At 53.3% G+C, this 18,398-nt stretch overlaps 2 protein-coding genes across 8 annotated transcripts; both read left to right on the top strand.

The window, feature by feature from the left end:
- The first annotated feature begins 720 nt into the window (after positions 1 to 720).
- ATOSB (atos homolog B) lies at positions 721 to 12,445 on the top strand. 7 transcript variants are annotated; one of them, XR_009599204.1, is made up of 10 exons: positions 1,212 to 1,311; positions 8,350 to 8,493; positions 8,740 to 9,709; positions 9,850 to 9,908; positions 10,079 to 10,184; positions 10,303 to 10,461; positions 10,755 to 10,823; positions 10,907 to 11,082; positions 11,219 to 11,656; positions 11,807 to 12,445. XR_009599204.1 is itself a non-coding variant. In XM_027964453.3 (9 exons), the coding sequence occupies exons 3-9, from the start codon at positions 8,816 to 8,818 to the stop codon at positions 11,370 to 11,372; spliced, it is 1,617 nt and encodes a 538-aa protein (XP_027820254.1). In that variant the 5' UTR covers positions 721 to 837; positions 8,350 to 8,493; positions 8,740 to 8,815; the 3' UTR covers positions 11,373 to 12,445. The 7 variants fall into 7 exon arrangements, 6 of the variants coding, with proteins under 6 accessions (XP_027820254.1, XP_042099229.1, XP_042099230.1 ...); XM_027964453.3 differs by lacking the exon at positions 1,212 to 1,311 and adding an exon at positions 721 to 837 and having other exon boundaries at positions 11,219 to 12,445; XM_042243295.2 differs by having other exon boundaries at positions 1,212 to 1,352; positions 11,219 to 12,445.
- Positions 12,446 to 13,421: 976 nt separating this feature from the next.
- Positions 13,422 to 16,582, top strand: STOML2 (stomatin like 2). Its single transcript, XM_004004288.4, has 10 exons — positions 13,422 to 13,498; positions 13,737 to 13,874; positions 14,342 to 14,441; positions 14,559 to 14,617; positions 14,700 to 14,801; positions 14,944 to 15,078; positions 15,229 to 15,373; positions 15,493 to 15,572; positions 15,801 to 15,929; positions 16,304 to 16,582. The coding sequence occupies exons 1-10, from the start codon at positions 13,454 to 13,456 to the stop codon at positions 16,439 to 16,441; spliced, it is 1,071 nt and encodes a 356-aa protein (XP_004004337.1). The 5' UTR covers positions 13,422 to 13,453; the 3' UTR covers positions 16,442 to 16,582.
- The last annotated feature ends 1,816 nt before the right edge of the window (positions 16,583 to 18,398 follow it).

Here is an 18,398-nt window from a genome sequence, read left to right on the forward strand (position 1 = left end):
GAATCTGAGACTTTGAGATAACTTTACCAGGTCCAGTCCATCACACAGCCATCAATACCTCCGACTCCATCGAGAAGCTCACTAGGCTCTGGGCTCAGAGCCACTCGGCTCTGCAAGGGACCTGGGATGCCATCTACCGGTGGCTCGTAAGCGTCGCTCTCCCCTGGACATATCTTGGGAACTCGTGGGGCTCCCGGGAAGTTGAAGACTCAAGCGCTAATTAAATTACAGAACGTGTGTAACAGTCATACAGGTTCAGTCGACTGAACAAAGCAAAGGCTCTACTTTGGCTCATAAAATTCACAGACTTCTCGCCGACCTACCTCCACAGCTATAGACCTAACTCTTACTGCCTGTCTCCTACACGCCGTAGGCTACAGAAAGTGCTCTTCCTCACAGACTTGAGACCCCGGCCAACCAGATTCCCGCATTTTCACAGAATTCTGAAGCTCTTTGCACTACTTTGCAAACCCTACAGATCTCCCCCATTAGGGCAAATACGCGCGCTAACCCAGATGCCTTCACTAAGAGGCTCAAGTTCCGCAGGCAGCTCACACCAGCTCGAAAGCCTGGGATGGCTCCAACCTGGTTCGGGCGCCCACAAGCAAGCGCTTTGGCGCAGGTTCTGGCTCCCCATCTCCGGCCGGATCCGGTCAGCCCAGGCCGCACACTGCGGACTGAGGCCCCGCCCCTTTAGACCTGTCATCACAGAAGCCGCACGTGGCCGGGGTGGGCCCTCAGGCGACCTGCAGCCATCACTTTGTCTCCTCCGCCATCCACTGGGGCCACCGCCGCCAATCAAAACCAGCGGTTCCGGGCTGCAGCGCCAGCGCCGGGGTGAGGCCAGCCAGAGAAGGGGCGGGGGGAGGAGAGGCTCCGAGATGGGAGGGGGCTAGCAGTGGAAGCGAGCCTGGCACCGGTTCTGCCAGCCTGGAATCCGAGGGGGCGGATCCTAGTGAAAGGCGAAGACCAGAAGGGGGCGGGGATCAAGGATGGGGCGGGGACCGGGGTGGGACGAAAGACAAGCAGAGGTTCTCTGTGGAGACGCCAAGAAGACGAGAAGGGGAGGAGCCAGAAAGGGGCAGGACCTGAATTACAGGGGAGGAGCCCCAGGAATTAAAGAATCTAGGAAAGGGGACGAGCCAGGGGAAGGTGGGAGGTGGGACAACGGAGAGGGTGGGTCGTGTCGTTGCGGGGGCGGGGCTCGGACCAAAGGGGCGAGGTTTGCAGGCCGAGGCTGCAGCTAGGGCAGCTATGTAACTGCTCCAATCCACTACCTCCCCAGTTGCAACGGGACTCGCGGAACTACAGGTGTGGGGCGGGTGCGCGTGGAAGAATGGACAAGTACGGGGGTGCGCTTGGGTAGACGTGAAGCGGGAGGATCATGTCAGGGAAGGAAAAGATCTGGAGAAATGCTGGGGTGGGGATGGAGTAAAACAGCTGGAGGAGGAGGAGGGGGGCTCACTGGGCTAAGAGGTGCTTTCTCCGGTACCCCTTGTGGGGGAAGGGCGGGAGTGCTTTGTGAGGCTGGGAAGTACAATGTGAGGGGGTGAGGTGAAGTGAAGGGTTGGAGATGATACTTGAGGGGGAGGGGATATGAAGGCGCTTTAGGGGAAAGTGGAGGGGGCGTTGTGTGATGGAGATCGGCTAGTGGTCCAGAGTGTGGGAGGGACTGTGTGGAGGAAGAAGGTGTGGGGGCTGTGGGCACTGTGTGAGGGGAAGGGGTTACAGGCCCCAGATGAGGAGGGGAGAACCCCTAGTGCCTTGAGAAAGTCTGGAGGCTTTGTAGAGACTCCAGGAAGAGGTTTTTGTACAGTGTCTCAGGGATGAGGGTGATGGGATTACTCGGGTGAAGAAGCCAGTCTGCAGTGTTCCTGGCTCCTCAGCTCCTAACTCCACCTTCAGGCCTGAGCACTCAGAGAGGATGCAGGCCCCACTTGCTACTAGAGCTTGTGTGACTGTCTCAGTCAGCTTTGGATCTGTCTGGCTGAGACTGGGATATTTTTCCCTTAGCTGGTGTCCCTGGGGACCCTTCCCCCCTTAGGTTCTGGGTACCCCTCACTGTAGTTCCTGTTCCTCCTAGAAGCTTGCCTTAGTCCCTGTCTTTCCCCTCCTCCCCCAGTTTGCCCTGCCCTTATGCTCTGGGTGTGCTCATTTCCCACTTCCTTCCTCGCCTGGGGCCTGGCCTGGTCCTTGCCTGTCTAGGAGCTGTGCCCTGCCCCAGACTTTGTACTCAGTGGCCAGAGACCTAGGTAACCAGCAGCAAGGCCCAGACCTCACCCTCACTGCTACCAAGGTCTCTCCCCACAGCCCCCCAAGTGAGTGGTAGATACCTTTTTACCACTTGCCACAAACTGATTTCTGCACACTTTTCCTTCTCCTGGGTAGGGAACCCTAATTCCCTCAAAAACTCTGGGCTTCTGTGGGAGAGGGAAATGGTCAGAAGTACTGAGGGTCTGCGATGCATGCTTTGAGAGGTCAGCCACTATTGTTGGCTGAACTGGGAAGGGAGGTTCCAGTTTCCACTGGGGGAGGGACAGGGAATGGCTCCCCACCCTCCTGGGTTGGAATCTGACTATCTGAACCAGACTAGGGCCTAGTCTCTGATTCCCTGAGGCGACTTGATTTAGCGCCAGACTTCTTTTTGCCCCTGGGCAGGCTGCAAGAGGGTGAGAAAGCCCTGCTTTCCACACCGTGGCTGAATGAGAGTGACAGTGTTGCTGAAAGGGGCCCCAAGCCAGTCTCCTCTGGCTGAGAGACTGGCTGGGGAGGGAGGGGGTGCCAAAGCCAGACAAAGCCGTGGGGTAGGGTGGGGTAAAGAAGGGCAGGCTGAAGCCTTTTGAGGAGGAGCTGATTGCTATGGCAACACAGCTTCCCAGATTGTCTCTCAGAGAGGCGGGCTTAGGGCGGACTCACTCCAGCTTCCTCAAGATTGTGGCATTTGTTTGAGTGGGTGGGGCATGAAGAGAAAGGGCATTGGTTTGCTATGCAGGGGCTGGAGTATATAGACTTTCTACTTCCTTACAAGCAGCAGAGCATCCAGATGCTTGGACCCATCCTCTGAAAATGGGTAAGAGTGAACAATAGCCATTAGGATTATAGCAGTATAAGGTCAGAGTTCTAGAGGCCTCAGTGGTAACTGTGTATACAAACTCATTTTACAGATTTGGAAATTAAGAAAGAAGAGACTGATATTTTCTCCAGGTCTCATAGTGAAAGACCAGGCATTGGGACCCAGGTCTTCTGAATACTCTTCACTCAGCCCAGGGGTCAATGTTTCGTTGAGCCAACATTTATTGAGCACCTATTATGTGCCAGGCACTGATACTGATTCTGGGAGTACTAGCATGAATACAACAGAGTTGCAGCTCTCATGGAGCTTGTATTCTAACCCAGGGAGAAAGAAATGTGTGTGTGGCTGCAGAGGGAGAGAAAGGAGAGGGAGGGGGAAAGAGGAAGAGAAGTGCCAGCTGGTGATAACTGCTATGAAGAAAAATAAAGCAGAGTAAGAATTTAGGGCAGCTAGGTAAAGCCTCTTGATTGTACAACGCTGCTTGCTCTCCCAGAGCACACTGAGGCCTAGGACGTCTTTGATCCTTCCCCCTGAACTACTGCCCCTAGACTTTTGCAGATGACTAAGGTCTGGGCCTATGGTCTTGGCAGTTAGATAGAACACGGTGGGGTCACCAAGGGGTTACTTCTTTCCTACAGTGTTGTATGTCTACCTGTCTTCCCAGTAAGCTTTTACTAAGGTAGGTAGGCTCTTAGATTGCTACTCTGCAACTTAGTTCAGGTTGTTGAAAATTCCCTAAATCCTGTTCCTTAGCATTAGGGAACCAGCAAGGAAGTCAATCCATGGCAACTTCTTTTTCAGGGTTTTCCCCCTGGTTTGAGATGAAGAGAAAGGAAGCTAGAGGAATTGTTACTCTTTTGTCCTTCCTAAGTCCAGGGCACAGTGAGGAAGTAGGTGAAGAGAGCCTCATTCTACTGTTCAGTGACAATTTCAGGGCCCTTGGGGCCTGCACTACAGGCAAGGTAGAAACAAGGACCTTGGGGCTTTGGTGGCATCTGAACTACAAAAGAATTCACTCCGCTCTTCCAAAGATATGGCCAGGGAGCATGCCCTGCCTAATGCCAGTTCTCCAGGGCCTCAGTTTGGGTCTTCCCTTCTTTGGCTCTGGTGTTTGGCTCTTTTTCCTATGGAAGACCCCAGTCTTAGCAACCTCTTAAGTTCCAAATTGTCTGACTTCACAAGTGCAGAGGGAAAAGTAGACAGGACTGTTTCTTTTCTTAGCTTGCCCATAGATCAGCCCCTCTAAAAAGTGTCTTTTAATGTCTAATCCTTGCAAAGGTTTCCATCCTGCTCATTTAAAGAACAGGGCTTCCCAGGTGGCGCTAGTGGTAAAGAACCCACCTGCTGATGCAGGAGAGACATAAGAGATCCCGGGGTCAGTAAAATACCCTGGAGGAGAGCATGGCAATCCACGTCAGTATTCTTGCCTGGAGAATCCAATGGACAGAGGAGCCTGGCGAGCTATAGTAATAAGAGAATATGAATTAGGAATGCTGGTTCTGCTGCCACTTAATTTGGTTGGGTCTAAGCTGGGCTTGGGGCCCAGTGACTCAGGAGGAGGGTGGGGAGTTTCGAGGGAGTTGTGAGTCATGGGGGTGAGCTCTGTCACAAGAGTTGGGCATGTTTCCCCTTACTTTGGGCAGAAGCCTTCCGATCTCACTTTCCCTGGGTGCTCTGCCTCCTTGAACAGGGGCTTATGAATAGAAAGAGTACTGGCAGAAAGACTGAAGCAGTTTGATCTGAAAATGAAAGTTTAAAGACATAATGATGTCTAGGTTCCTGAACTAAAATGTATCCCTATCTCAGGAGCCCCTGAAGCCTTCTAATGTAGGCAAAACAACATCAATATAGAGTAAAAGAAGGAAAAATACCATTTCTCAATGGAAGGAGATGAGATCCCTCTTCAAGACCTTTTTATCCTGGCACGAAGGAAGCTTCCTGAGCTTCAGCAGCCCTGTGGTCTCTGGTTTGCAAGGCACGGAGAGATGATGGGAGTGGGGATATTTGGAATCTAGTGTTGGAAGAGCAAGCTGACTTTGGGGATTGTCGAAATTTGTCTATGAACTCCCTAGGCCGTCCTATTAACCTTCCTCTGAAGAGGAAGGGCGCGGTGAGAAGTGGGAGCCCGACGTCTTTGAAAGGGTTAAAAGGCAGGGCTGAGAGCTGCTTTGGACTCGGGCAGTTGAGGGGTTAAAATGGGCGGGGCAACCCTAGGTAGGCCTGCCCCCTTATGGACCAATGGACAGGCATCTTTTGAAGGGGGCGTGCCTCACGCTTGAGGCCGTGTGGAGGCTGGCCTCCTTTAGGCCAATGAGTATGGTCGCTGCGATGGGGGCGTAGCTTGAGGGGGGCGTGGCGGCCTCGAAGGCTGCCGCGGGGGTGTGAGGGGAGCTGGGCGGGGCGGGCTGCCCCATCAGCTGGTAGGAAATGGCCTGTGAGTCAGAGGGGCAGCGGAGTCGGCTTCGCGGAGCCGGGGCGGCCACGGAGAGGGACAGTCGCGGGGAGGGGCGCGGCAGCGGCTTGGGGGCTGCGGGCGCCAGGACCCGCTAGTGTTGCCCAAGAAACTGAGCAGGGAAGAACCTAGCAGTGCAGGACTCAGCCTGAGCCACCCTTTGTCTGGGTTGGGGGCCCGAGGCGGGGAGGACCGGGCATTCGAGGGGAGGGACCGGGACTGGACGGAAGGGCCCGGAGCAGCGGCGCCGCGGCGGAGCCAATTTGGGAACGGGGTGAGTTTGTGGTAGGGGAAAATAGAAAATCTCCGAAGCTCCAATAGGGAATGGGGCCTGTCCCAGGTTGTGAGGAGGAGAAAGGTGAAGCAGGACCTGGGAGGCTAAATAGGAGGAGAGGGAATCGGTCAGAACAAGGAGTCTTAGAGCCCGGGTGCTGGAGTGAGTCTCCTGGGCTCATTTTGGAGGAGGTGCTAAGATTTGCTTCCTCTCCAGGAAGGGTGGAGGGCTCTAGGCCAGAGGCAAGGGGTTGGTGAGATAGCAGAGGGTAACCTGCCTACCCACAGTAGTAGTCCTTGGGAATGGCCTCCCTAGTTTGTAGATGCTTGTGAGGACAAAATGTAGAGCAGCTGGTAGCAGTCCTGTCTGAACTGGGTGAATGTGGAAAGCACATGGAGAGGAATTCTTCTTGCCACCTTCCTTGATCAGGGTAGAAATGGATATCTTTAATACTAAAGGGAAAGGGAGCGTAAGCCTGGGAGCTCAACACCCACCTATCCCACCTCTCAGGCCTAGCAGGTGTCTGAAGGTACAGACCCCATGGTATTCTGGGACTTGTTGTTTTTGCTGGCCTTGCTCCCTTGGCATGTTGGGAGCTGTAGTCCTTGCCAGCCACAGCCTGGCACAGCTGTTTGATGCCAGCTGCTGCCCACCCCTTCCCAGAGTGAGATTTGGCCTATCCTGCCCCTCCCCCTCCCCAAGTCCTGCCCCATGAGTCAGCTTGAAGCCATGGACTAGAGCCAGACTGGCTGGGTGGCAGGGAAGTGAGTCTTAGAGCTTTTCATTGACAGGGCAGGAACTGAGAGGGCTCTGGGGTAAAGAGCAGATGCCAGTCATGCTGGGGTCAAGTAGGGCATCATGTCATCATGATGCTTCCCCAGGGCAAGGGCTGAAGAGGTCAACTGGGATGACCTAGGGCGTGCTAAGGAAAAGGCCCTTCCTGAATCTGTACAGCGTGGGTAGAGGCAAGGAGGGAAGAGTTGAGTACAGGTTGTACCCTCTGACAATGCTGCCATTGGCATCCTGCCCTTTCCAGACACCCCACCCACCACAGGGAATCAGAATTTTCTTAGAGCTTCTAGTTCTAATGAGAACTTGGTGAAACAGGATAGTGTAGGGTGCAGTGATGGGAACTTGGTGTAGGAAAGCTTTTCAGTCCCTGGATGCAAAGCTTCTCTTTTCCCCTGCCTCCCGCCCCCATTTCTGTTGTCGCTGATTCTCCCCATACAATTAATCTCCCTGCTTCTCTCATGTTGGGAGTTCTTCTCTGCACTGTCTGCTGCCCAGATCTCTGGGGCTTGCATTCTACTTTTTTGAGCCCTGCTATGTGCCTACCCTGTGCCTGGAGTCAGGCAGAGGATTCAAGTACAACCTGTCTTCAAGAACCCCATGGTCAGTCTTACCTACCAGAGCAAGCAAAACTGTTGCAGGATTACAGGAGACAGTGACACTGCCATAAGTGAGGTCTCAGAAGAGATAAATATTTATGGTCCAGGCCAGAGGAAGTTTTATGGAGAGGATGGCATTTGGCCTAGCCAAGGAGGAAGGGTAAGACTTGGATAGGCATAAGGGGACATTCCCCCCTGAAAAGGAAAGTGTTTTGTGGATAGCAGGCAGCAAAGGCTACTAACCAAAGCATAAGTTTGATCCTGCATGCAGTGTTTTCTCCCATGAAGGAAGAGAGCCTTCGATTTGACATCCCCTCACCCAATATGGGCTCCTGAGGGTGGACTAGTTAGGGAAGACCATCTTGTACCCTGGCAGAAAAGCAGTGGTTTGAGTTTTGGGGTGCTGGATGTGTTGGGGAGGAGTAGCGAGGCACTCCAGCTGTCTGGCTGTCACTGCCTTATCTCTAGTTTGCAGAGCCTGGGGGAGGGGCAGGCCCTGGAGAGTGTCTTCTAGCAGTGCTTCCTCCACACCCTGCCCCCTCTAGACTTGTTTTTGGTTAGATTTGTTGCTTCCTGTTAAAGGGACAGACTGCTGGGGACAATTGGGAGTTTAACTCTGAAAGACCCACTTTGAGCTAGCCTGAGGTTTGTACTTCCAAGGAGCCCTGACTGGGGAGGAATATTTTTGTAAGACCTCTGCCCTGAGAATTATGGAGTGGCATTTGTTCCTTTAGAGATAGGTGTATGGGCAGGAGTTGTGCAACTCAGTGGCCTTGACTAGGAGAGTTGAATTCTTGCCTTGGCCACCTTTCAGTTGTCATGGTCTTTTGGATCTTGGGGTTTCTCATCCCCCATCTCATTCAGGGCAGGAGTCCCCCAGCTGGTGGCCCTGACAAGTAGTTTTCCTCCCTCAACTTACTTGTCACATCCTATTACAATGAGCTAAGACCTGCCACTCTGTGACTCTTTGTATAACCCAGTTCTGCCCTCTAGGCTCTGGATCCCAAGACTACTGCTTCCATCTCTGCAGGGGTACTGTGAAGGAGTATGTCCTCTATAAACTGGAGGAGGATGTCCTGGGGTATACTCTGTGAGCGCAGCCCTTCCACTGGCTCCAGAGATCCTGGCTTATGCCAGGCTTTTCCCATTTTTCTCTCCTCAGAGTCCAGCTGAGCCTAGGAGCTGCACGGAATGGTGGCAGTCACCTTGCCAGTGCAGCAGGCATGGACCAGACTGCAAGCTAGGAGAGCAAGACATCAGCCAGGAAGAGGGAACACACAGCTAGGCTTGAGGCCTCTTCATCGGGGTGAGTGCCAGAGAGAGAGGCGGGGAGCAGATTGAGTTAGAGACCTGAGCGAAACGGGTCACCTGTTCAGCAGTTTTGAGCATGCCCTCTGTATTCCATCAATCCATCTGGGGCGTTTGGTTATCTTCACCCTGCTGGAACCTCACAAGGTCACCTCTGTAGTCCAGGGGAGGATCTGAATTTCATCTGGGAGGGAGATGATTCATGGATTCCTCTCACCATCTTTTCTTCTCTTCTCTTGCACAGATGTCCCCAGGCCCCCCAGCCCAAGCCCAGCATAAAGGCTGTGGGGGGGGTCCCCCCTGACTGAAGGCGGGGCTTCATGCGCCACGTGCAGGCGGAGACATCTCCATCCTCAGAGCCAGAGGCTGGCCCTTCGCAGCCTGCAGTCAGGCAGGGGGCCCTCCAGGGTGGCCTGCTCATGGGCTACAGCCCAGCGGGGGGGGCGACATCCCCCGGGGTCTACCAGGTATCCATCTTTTCCCCTCCAGCTGGTGCCTCTGAGCCTCCTAGGGCCCTGAAACGGCCAGCCCCACCTACCGAGTGTCCCAGGGAGCTGAAGAGAGGCCCCGGACTAGGGGCCAGAGAGGGACTATCCCCTGAAGAGCCACCTACTGTGGGGCTCTTGGGCCCAGAGGGACTGGGGCTGAAACTGGGCGTGGCCAGCCAACATTTCTGCCATCACGGCCTCTGTGTTGTGGAACAAGGAGGTAGCTCCACCTCACCTTGGACTTCGGGGGCCCAAAGTTCCCCCTTGCCCCCATCAAATGCTTCCTGCAGTACTTTGCACACCAGAGACTGGGCTTCCCCAGATCCAAGGGGACAGGGGTCTCTGGGGGCGTCCCTGGGGCCAGCCCCTCCAGGCCAGCTGCACACATTTGACACTGATTTGCACAGTCTTGCACAAATAGGGGGTAAGAGCCTAGTGTCTGGGGTGGGCAATGGGGGCAGCCCCTGGCCTAGGGAGTCCCCTGGCACTGCCAATGGGTGCAGCCCCGAGCACACACCCCCTGGCCCCGGACCTCCAGGCCCCTGCCCCACCAAGCGAAGGCTGCTTCCTGCTGGAGAAGCCCTGGATGTCAGCTCTGAGGATGAGGGGCCAGCCCCTCGGAGGCGCCGGGGAACACTGGGCCACCCTCCTGCTGCCAACAGTTCTGATGCCAAAGCCACACCCTTCTGGAGCCACTTGCTGCCTGGGCCCAAGGAGCCTGTGCTGGTAAGCCAGGAGAGGAAGTGGTCTGCACTTATGTGGATATCTGTGTGGGGAAAGCTGATGGCATGGGGTATGTTCCTGTGAGAGCTCGTGATGAGCCTGGCTTCCATCTAGCCTTCTTACCTAATCTTTCCTCTCCACAGGACCCAACAGACTGTAGTCCCATGGGGCGGAGGCTGAAAGGTGCCCGTCGCCTGAAGCTGTAAGTGTCCTGCTTCTCCTTGAAAAAGGGGCAGAAGTCTGTAGTTCTCTTTCCAACACCAGGCAAGGGGACCTCAGGGAAGGGGCCTTAGGTGGGGCCCAAGGACAATAGCAAACATCCCAGAACATCTCAAGTCAACCAGCCCACTCATGTGTCCTCTGCCCTACCAGGAGCTCCTTTCGAAGCCTCCGGAAGGGACCAGGTCTGCTGAGCCCTCCCAGTGCCTCCCCGGTTCCTACCCCTGCTGTCAGCCGTACCTTGTTGGGCAACTTTGAGGTAGTTCCCCTTGGATTCCTGGATTGGTGGGTCTTGCAGGAAGGGATGGTGGTATGTGGCTTGGATAGATAAAGAGAACAGATAGCATCTTTCTCACGTTTCCCTACCCTAACCCCAGGAATCATTGCTGCGAGGACGCTTCGCACCGTCCGGCCGCATTGAGGGCTTCACCGCAGAGATTGGAGCTAGTGGATCCTACTGCCCTCAGCATGTCACGCTGCCCGTCACTGTCACCTTCTTTGACGTTTCTGAGCAAAATGCCCCGGCTCCCTTCCTGGTATGACCTGACCTCAACCCAAAGGGCATGAGGGGTTAGAGGCAGGAGGTATTCTCTTTTTTTTAATTGACAATGCAAAAGACTTTATTGGGAAAAGGCATTCAGGTGGAGAGCAGTAGTTGAACTGCTTTGGAGGGATTCTTGAGATGTTCTTACCTAAGAATCAGGGCCTAGTGGGAGAGAACTCTTGTATGGAGCAGGGGTCAAGTCCCAGGATGAGAGATGGTGGAGATGGATGAGTGGTCTGGGGTCTCCCACACCCTACTTGACTGATAACTCCTTGGCCTTCCCAGGGCATTGTGGACCTGAGTCCCCTGGGGAGGAAGGGTTACAGTGTGCCCAAGGTGGGCACCATCCAAGTGGTGAGTTTTCCCTGAGGGGGAGTGGGAGTGGGGAGTGGAAAACATCCCCTTGACCCTACCAACCTTGCATGTCCTGTCCCCAGACCTTATTTAACCCCAACCAGACTGTGGTGAAGATGTTCCTCGTGACCTTTGACTTTTCGGACATGCCTGCTGCCCACATGACCTTCCTGCGCCACCGCCTCTTTTTGGTGCCTGTGGGTGAGGAGGGGAATGCTGGCCCCACCCGCCGCCTCCTCTGCTACTTATTGCACCTCAGGTGAGGACAGGGCCCTGGGGCTGCTGGGCAGGAGGCCCAGGTATCTTTTCCACAACCCAGGTATGTCCTCTCTGAATAGGATCTCCCCTCGCTTATCAGTCTGGAGTCTTACTTTGATCACCCTGTCCTCCCCCAGGTTCCGGAGCTCCCGCTCAGGCCGCTTAAGCCTGCATGGCGACATCCGCCTGCTTTTTTCCCGCCGGAGCCTGGAACTGGACACAGGGCTCCCCTACGAACTGCAGGCTGTGACTGAGGCCCCTCACAATCCACGTTACTCACCTTTGCCCTGACTGTCAATGCCCTGAACCCCTGTGGGCCAAGGACCTGCCCATCCTGCTCCATCCTGGACAGAGTGAACACCTGGAGAGGTGGCGAGAGACCTTTCAGGCTTGAATTAAAGCCCTCGCCATGCTCATGCCCAAATTGACCATTTGGGTGTTTAAAGCTTCTGATCTTACCACACTCTGCCCTGTTCTGGGTCCTCCACGTGCTGGCCCCTCCCTTGGGATTTCCCAGGCTGGCTGCGACGGTGGGGAGGAACTGGAGCTACCCTGAGGTTGTCCTAAGTTCCCAGGCAAGTCATGCCAGCATTGCTTCCCTGTCCTGGGCAGGGGCCATTTATTATTTTATTTATTTTTAATTTATAATTTATTCAAATTGGATTGCCTTGGTAACCTCCCAAACCTGATAATTGGCATTGCCCCCCCTCCTTTCCCACTCTCAGATATTGCTCCAACCTCAGGAGTTGAAGAGGCTGATGTGGGGGCTGTGGGAGAAGTGTTCTCCCTCAGCCGAGAGCAGAGAAGTTATCCCAGAAGAACTGAGTCACCAGCCAAAGGCTCAGCTTCCCCCATCCTTCCCAATACCTTTCACTTCCCTGACCTCACCCCTCCTGAAAGCCAAGTTGTGTGTGTGTGTTTGTGTGTGTGGTTTGTACGTGAGAGAGAGTGTGTGCATGCAGTTGTGCACACATCTAGGACTCCAGACTCCGTTTGTCCCTCTCCTTCTTCTGCCTGTGTCTCTTTGCTTCGGGGCCCTGACTGAGGAAGGTGTTCAGGGTACAGAGTCAGGGCCAAGGACTAGGGTGCCTCCTCTTTCCTGGCCAGATTCTGACCCACCTACCTCAGTTGGGGTGAGGGGCACCCCTCAAACTCAGTCATGTAGTTACCAACTACCCTATTCCCCAGTCTAGACTCTGACCCAGCCTTAGCTCTGATGCCTGGGGCTGGGCTGAGGGAAACAAGCATTTGCTGAAACTTGAAAAAAAATAACAACCCAGGAAAAAAATCGCACCTGGTACTTTTTTTTTTTTTTTTTTAAGGAAAAAAAAAAGAAAGAATAAATTCTTGTTTGGAAACTTGAACTAAGCCTTACTTATTCTGTTGGGGACAGCATGGGAATGGGGATGGGAGGACCAAACTGGAGCTGGGACTCTGCCCTTTCCCAAGGAAAAGGTGTAAGGCCAGGAGGTCTAGGGGAGACCCCCATGATTCTTAGGGTCTGGTCTAGCTCTTTTCACATAATGGGGTGGCATGATGGGGAATGTTCTGCCATAAAAGTTGAACTTTGAATGTTGATCTGGATTATTATACAGGTTCTACTGATGATTTTAGCTCCTCTGAGTTTCAGCACTCCAATATGTAAAATGAGGATGATTATGCAAGTCCTATGTGCCAAAGCATCAGAGATGTGTGCAGGGTGAACGCTGAATGTTGGGGCTGTGTGCTGGACTATGTGTGTCAAGGAACCTGGCCTAATAGACCCTGACGGGGTAGAGGTAGAAAAAGCTATAGTTCCTTGGGAAAAGACCGGAGGGAGAAATCTCAGTCCAATCACTGGGCAATGTTAGGCCCAATCACCATGGCAACGGGAATGGGGTCAGTCCCCAGTGGGAGGGCTGGGTACAACACAGCAGGACTACCAGCGAATGTCACTATGGCAACCTTGGCTCTGAGACAGCGCCAGTCGCCCGGTCGCTATGGTGACAGATGGGGCGATTATACGCTCAGAAGGGTAAACTGAGTCTCCAGTGGGGGTAAAGAACTCTGGGAGGCTTTTCTGGGCCACCTACACGTGGAAAATAGCCTCCAGTTGGTCACTGTGTTGGGAAGCCTGCGCTTGTTCACACAGAACAAGAACCTTCGGCCTTGGGCGCTCTCTGAAAGATCTGGGTCTCACCGGGAGCAACTTGACTCACGCTTCTGCCAAGTAACGCTGATTGGCTGAGTATGGGAGGGGGCGGGGAAAGAGGAAGACCGGAAGTACATCCGGGGGAGTGGAAATACAGGAGGAAAGGCTCAGGTCCGGACATCTAGAGCGACCGCTCCGCTACGCGTCTCGTTGGTTCCGGAGGTCCCTGTGGCCGTGGGAAATGCTGGCGCGCGCGGCGCGGGGGACTGGGGCCCTTTTGCTGAAGGTGAGTGCGAGGCATCCTTCTCTAAGGATCAGGCCAGAGACCACCTGGGTCTTCAACTGGGAATGGGCCAGATTCTAAGTTTGGGAGAGAACTGAGGTCGGAGGTTATGGTACTCACATGAGTCCCTCTCCGAGAACCCTTTAGGGTCGTGGTTTAGGGACTTAACTCCCGGACGGGCGCCGAGAGGGGCGGGGTGCCTGGCTGGCTGGGCCTCTGCAAATCCTCTTCTTCCCTTCAGGGCTCCTTCCAGGCTTCTGCCCGCGCTCCGCGCCGCGCCTCGTCTGGATTGCCCCGAAACACCGTGGTCCTGTTTGTGCCACAGCAGGAGGCCTGGGTGGTGGAGCGAATGGGCCGATTCCACCGGATCCTGGAGCCTGTGAGAACCTCTTCTGCCCACCACGGGCTAGCCTGAATCCCAATTCCCTCACGACTTGGGGGGATGGGGTGAGACTTGGTGGGGCCTGCCTTCGCCTTTGGGTTCTGACACCCTAGACCAAACCCGGCAGGGCCCAGACTGTTGACCGTCATACCCATCTTACTGCCTTTTCCTATTGCCCTAGCATCCCACAGGCCCCATGTTGGGAATCTCTTCTGTTCACCCTCTCAGTTCCACCTGTCTGCATGGAGAAGGCTATTCTTCTGGCTCCTGTTCCCTTGATTTTCCCTTCCATTCAGAGATCCAGCCTGACATTCCTACCCTTACCTTCCTATCTATCAGTGTCATCCCAAGTCTTATGTTTTCTGGGCAGAATCTATATTGATTGTCTACCCACTCCAGGCCTAGCTTGGATTCCAACCCTACAGTCCCATGTCCTTCTGAAGACCTGTGACTCCTCTTCCCAGGGCTTGAATATCCTCATCCCTGTGTTAGACCGGATCCGATATGTGCAGAGTCTCAAGGAAATTGTCATCAACGTGCCTGAGCAGTCTGCTGTGACACTTGGTGAGGGGTGCAGGGTGACACGGGTTCTCTGAGGCCGTTAGGCCATGGTGGCAGGAGAAAGAGCTCATTGGAACCCAGGGACGTGACCTTCTTTCTCTCCTGCTTCCACACCTACAGACAATGTAACTCTGCAAATTGATGGAGTCCTTTACCTGCGCATCATGGACCCCTATAAGGTATCTACCTTTGCAGCGCCTGAGTTGCTCTCCTTCCTAAAATCCTGCCCCAAGCCACTTACAGTCTCCATGCCCCTTTCAGGCAAGCTATGGTGTGGAAGACCCTGAGTATGCTGTCACCCAGCTAGCTCAGACAACCATGAGATCAGAGCTCGGCAAACTCTCTCTGGACAAAGTCTTCCGGGTAAGGGGATCTGAGCCAGAGTTAGGGTTTGAAGACTCATACCTGGCATTCAGTCCTTTCTGGGATCAGTCTCGGGACCTTCTTCATCTAGCCTCCTGATAGGTGAGTTGAGGCCATGGAGCTTCCACCTCTCATCCTCCAGGAGCGGGAGTCCCTCAATGCTAGCATCGTGGATGCCATCAACCAGGCTGCCGACTGCTGGGGCATCCGCTGCCTCCGTTACGAGATCAAGGATATCCATGTACCGCCCCGGGTGAAGGAGTCCATGCAGATGCAGGTGGAGAACAGGGGGAGTGGGGAGGAGTACTTGAGGAGGCTCCAGTTGCATGGGAAACCTGGACGCTCTTCCCTACTGAAAAGGGTCCAGCTGCAGATCAGTGTCAGGTCTTTCTTTTACTCTGGTTTCTCGTTGCTTGGGGCTTCCTAGGTGGAGGCAGAGCGGCGGAAACGGGCCACAGTTCTAGAGTCTGAGGGGACTCGAGAGTCAGCCATCAACGTGGCAGAGGGAAAGAAGCAGGCACAGATCCTGGCCTCCGAGGCAGAAAAGGCTGAACAAATAAATCAGGCAGCAGGTCAGCAGAGGGTAGAGGCTGAGAGATGAACAGGGTGTGGGTCTTTGAAGGTTGGTAAGGACAGAAGCTTTGGGGTACCCTGACCTCATAGATCAAGTTCTGTCTCTTTTTTCTTTCAGGAGAGGCCAGTGCAGTTCTGGCCAAGGCCAAGGCTAAAGCTGAAGCTATTCGCATCCTGGCTGCAGCTCTGACACAACATGTGAGAGGCCCCTGGGTGGGAGTAGGGATGGGATTTGGCAGTAGAAGGGGTTCTGTCTTCTACCCTGGGGGAAATTCCTGCCTTTTTGGTTCCATTGAGTCACATTCCGTGATCTCTTGTATTGTGATTTGCGTGTCCTCTTTCTGGGAACCTGATTTCTCTCCACTTTCTTCCTTCCTTCCTCTCCAAGTCTGTGATCTCTGATTTTTATCCTCCCTGTGGCCACAGAACGGAGATGCAGCAGCTTCACTGACTGTGGCCGAGCAGTACGTCAGCGCATTCTCTAAACTGGCCAAGGACTCCAACACCATCCTGCTGCCCTCCAACCCTGGCGACGTCACCAGTATGGTGGCTCAGGTTAGAGTGCCCTGAGGACCCAGCACAGCACCAAGCCAGAGAGCAAGACCATCCTGCCACCATCATCACTTTCACCATAGAGACTTTTAGAGTCCCCTGAATGAGGCATTCCGCTCATCCCTGATGGAAGGAAACCCCTTGAGACATCCTTTTTCTTGCAGATACCTGCATTAGCATTTTGAGGGTGACCCTGCGCTGGGAGTGTGTAACATTCCTAGAACAGACTCCAAAACTTTTAAGACTGAGGCTTAAGAGAGAGAAAGGAAAAACAAGTTTACTGGCCCTAGCTCTCCCTTCTTCCTTTGAGCCATTGGTGTGTGGGCTATGCCTCCTGCCATGTGTCCTGATGGCTGTCTCTCTGTCCCTCCCCTCAGGCCATGGGTGTGTACGGGGCCCTCACCAAAGCCCCGGTACCGGAAGCCCAGGACTCAGTCTCCAGCAGGAGCAGCAGAGATGTCCGGAGCACAGATGCAAGTCTCGATGAGGAACTTGATCGAGTCAAGATGAGTTAATGGAGCTGAGCTTGGGCAGGGAGGTGGGGGACAGGGAAGCAGCGCTGACAGACTCTGGCTCTAGCCTCCCTGCCAAGATTTTGGTTATTATTTTTTTATTTGAACTTTAATCATGTAATAAACTGGCCAATGGCAAACTGATACTGTTCTCTTTGCTTGGGGAATGAAGTTGGGAAAGTCACCAGTGTTTTCCTTGGATGACTTCTGCCAGCCTCTAGTCCTGTCAGGTCTTGGGATGAACCTCGTATCAGTCATCCTGCCTGTCTTCAGGAGAAGCTGTGGGATATAGTGGAAGGATTAAGCCATATGTCTACCAAACTGCCAGCTGGGGAGAGTAGTGCCCCCTCTTGCTAAGTGTGGGGCTGTGAATTAGAGCAAGTGTTGGGGTTTTATTAAAGGGAAAGAGGACTGCCCTGGTAGAGTAATGCTGCTGAGTGCTCATCGGGTCCTCAGGGACTGAGGACACTCATTCATTCATTCAAAAACATTGAATCATGTCTACCATCTGCCAGGCTCAATGTTAGATATAGGTTACAAAAGAACCCAAACCCAGTCATCCCCGTTTTCACAGGAAGCAGACTGAGGTACAAAGTGATGCATGCCAAGGTGGAGGAACATTCTGGCTGAGGGATCCTGTGGGGAGGAGCATGTCACTGTGGGCAGCAAGGTTACTAACCCTGCCACTGGGCTCAGGCTGGAAAAACTGATGGATTCATCAGATGATGGTTTGGGACTAAGATATGCAAAGACCCATGGCTCCAGAGAAATTAGAACATTCAGAGTTGTTTCTTGTCGTGGCTGAAGGGTGGGGTGTTAGGGGATGTGACTGTGTGGCAAAGGCCAAACATCAGGGAGATAGGGTCCTGAAAGTTTGGACTTTATCGAGGGGAGGCTGATGCAGGGGCGTGAAGGGTTTTTTCCCCTTCCCATGAAGAATTTTAAGACAATTAAGGTAATCAGTGTTTTAGATAGAGCTGTCCTGTTGCTATGTGGTCAGAGGATCTGAAAAAGAGATGGGAGGCTGGAAGGACAGTAAGAGGGCTGCCTCATTGGTCCTAGAGGGTGAACAGAGATAAGGGGCTTTGGGGATGAAGGCAGAGGGATATTTCAACATATTTCTGAATTAGAATTTACTTATCCATTTAATAACTGCTTATTGAATCCCAACTATATGCCAGGAACAGAGGATACAGTAATAAAATTTCCTACTCTCAATGAACTTACATTCTATTTGGAAGGGACAAATCGTTAATAAGATGCTGATGAGTTGTGCTACAGAGGAAATTAAAGGAAGGGAGATGGGGAACTTGATGGGGCTATAACATTAAGTAGAGTGTTGCAGGAAGCCTCACTGATGGTGCATTGAAGCTTAGATATGGAGATGAGGGGAAGACACACTTGGCTACTTGGGAGTAAAGCTAACAGGAGATTGCAGACACACCTAAGGCAGAGAGTGGCTGCCTTATTGGGGCGAGCTAGGAGCTACAGTGGATGGGACAGAGTTTGGGAAATAAAGGGCAGCTAGATGAATCAGATAAGGAGGTGTGGAGAGGGTATGTTGATTGCTAGGGCCACTAAAGTCATTTGGGCTCAACTCTGAGATGAGAAACCACTGGAGAGGTTTTCTGTTTTGTTTTAAATGGGAGTTTTCCTGAGATAACTCACATATACTGCAATTCACCTGCTTCAAGTGTGAATTCAGTAATGTGTAATATGTTCACACGTTGTGCAGCTGTCACAATCTAGAACATTTTCATCACTGCTCTCCCATTCCCACCCTGCCACAAAACCCGGTGCCCATCAGCAGTTATGCCTCTCTCCCCTGGGCCCTAGACAACCACTAATTTACTTTCTGTGTCTGTAGCTTTATGTATTCTTATAAATGGAAAAATATGTGCTATTTTGTGATCGATTTTTTTCCTACTTAGCATGTTTTTAAGGTTTATTCATGTAGCAG

This window comes from Ovis aries, chromosome 2, assembly GCF_016772045.2.
Source record: "Ovis aries strain OAR_USU_Benz2616 breed Rambouillet chromosome 2, ARS-UI_Ramb_v3.0, whole genome shotgun sequence".
Lineage (NCBI taxonomy): Eukaryota > Metazoa > Chordata > Mammalia > Artiodactyla > Bovidae > Ovis > Ovis aries.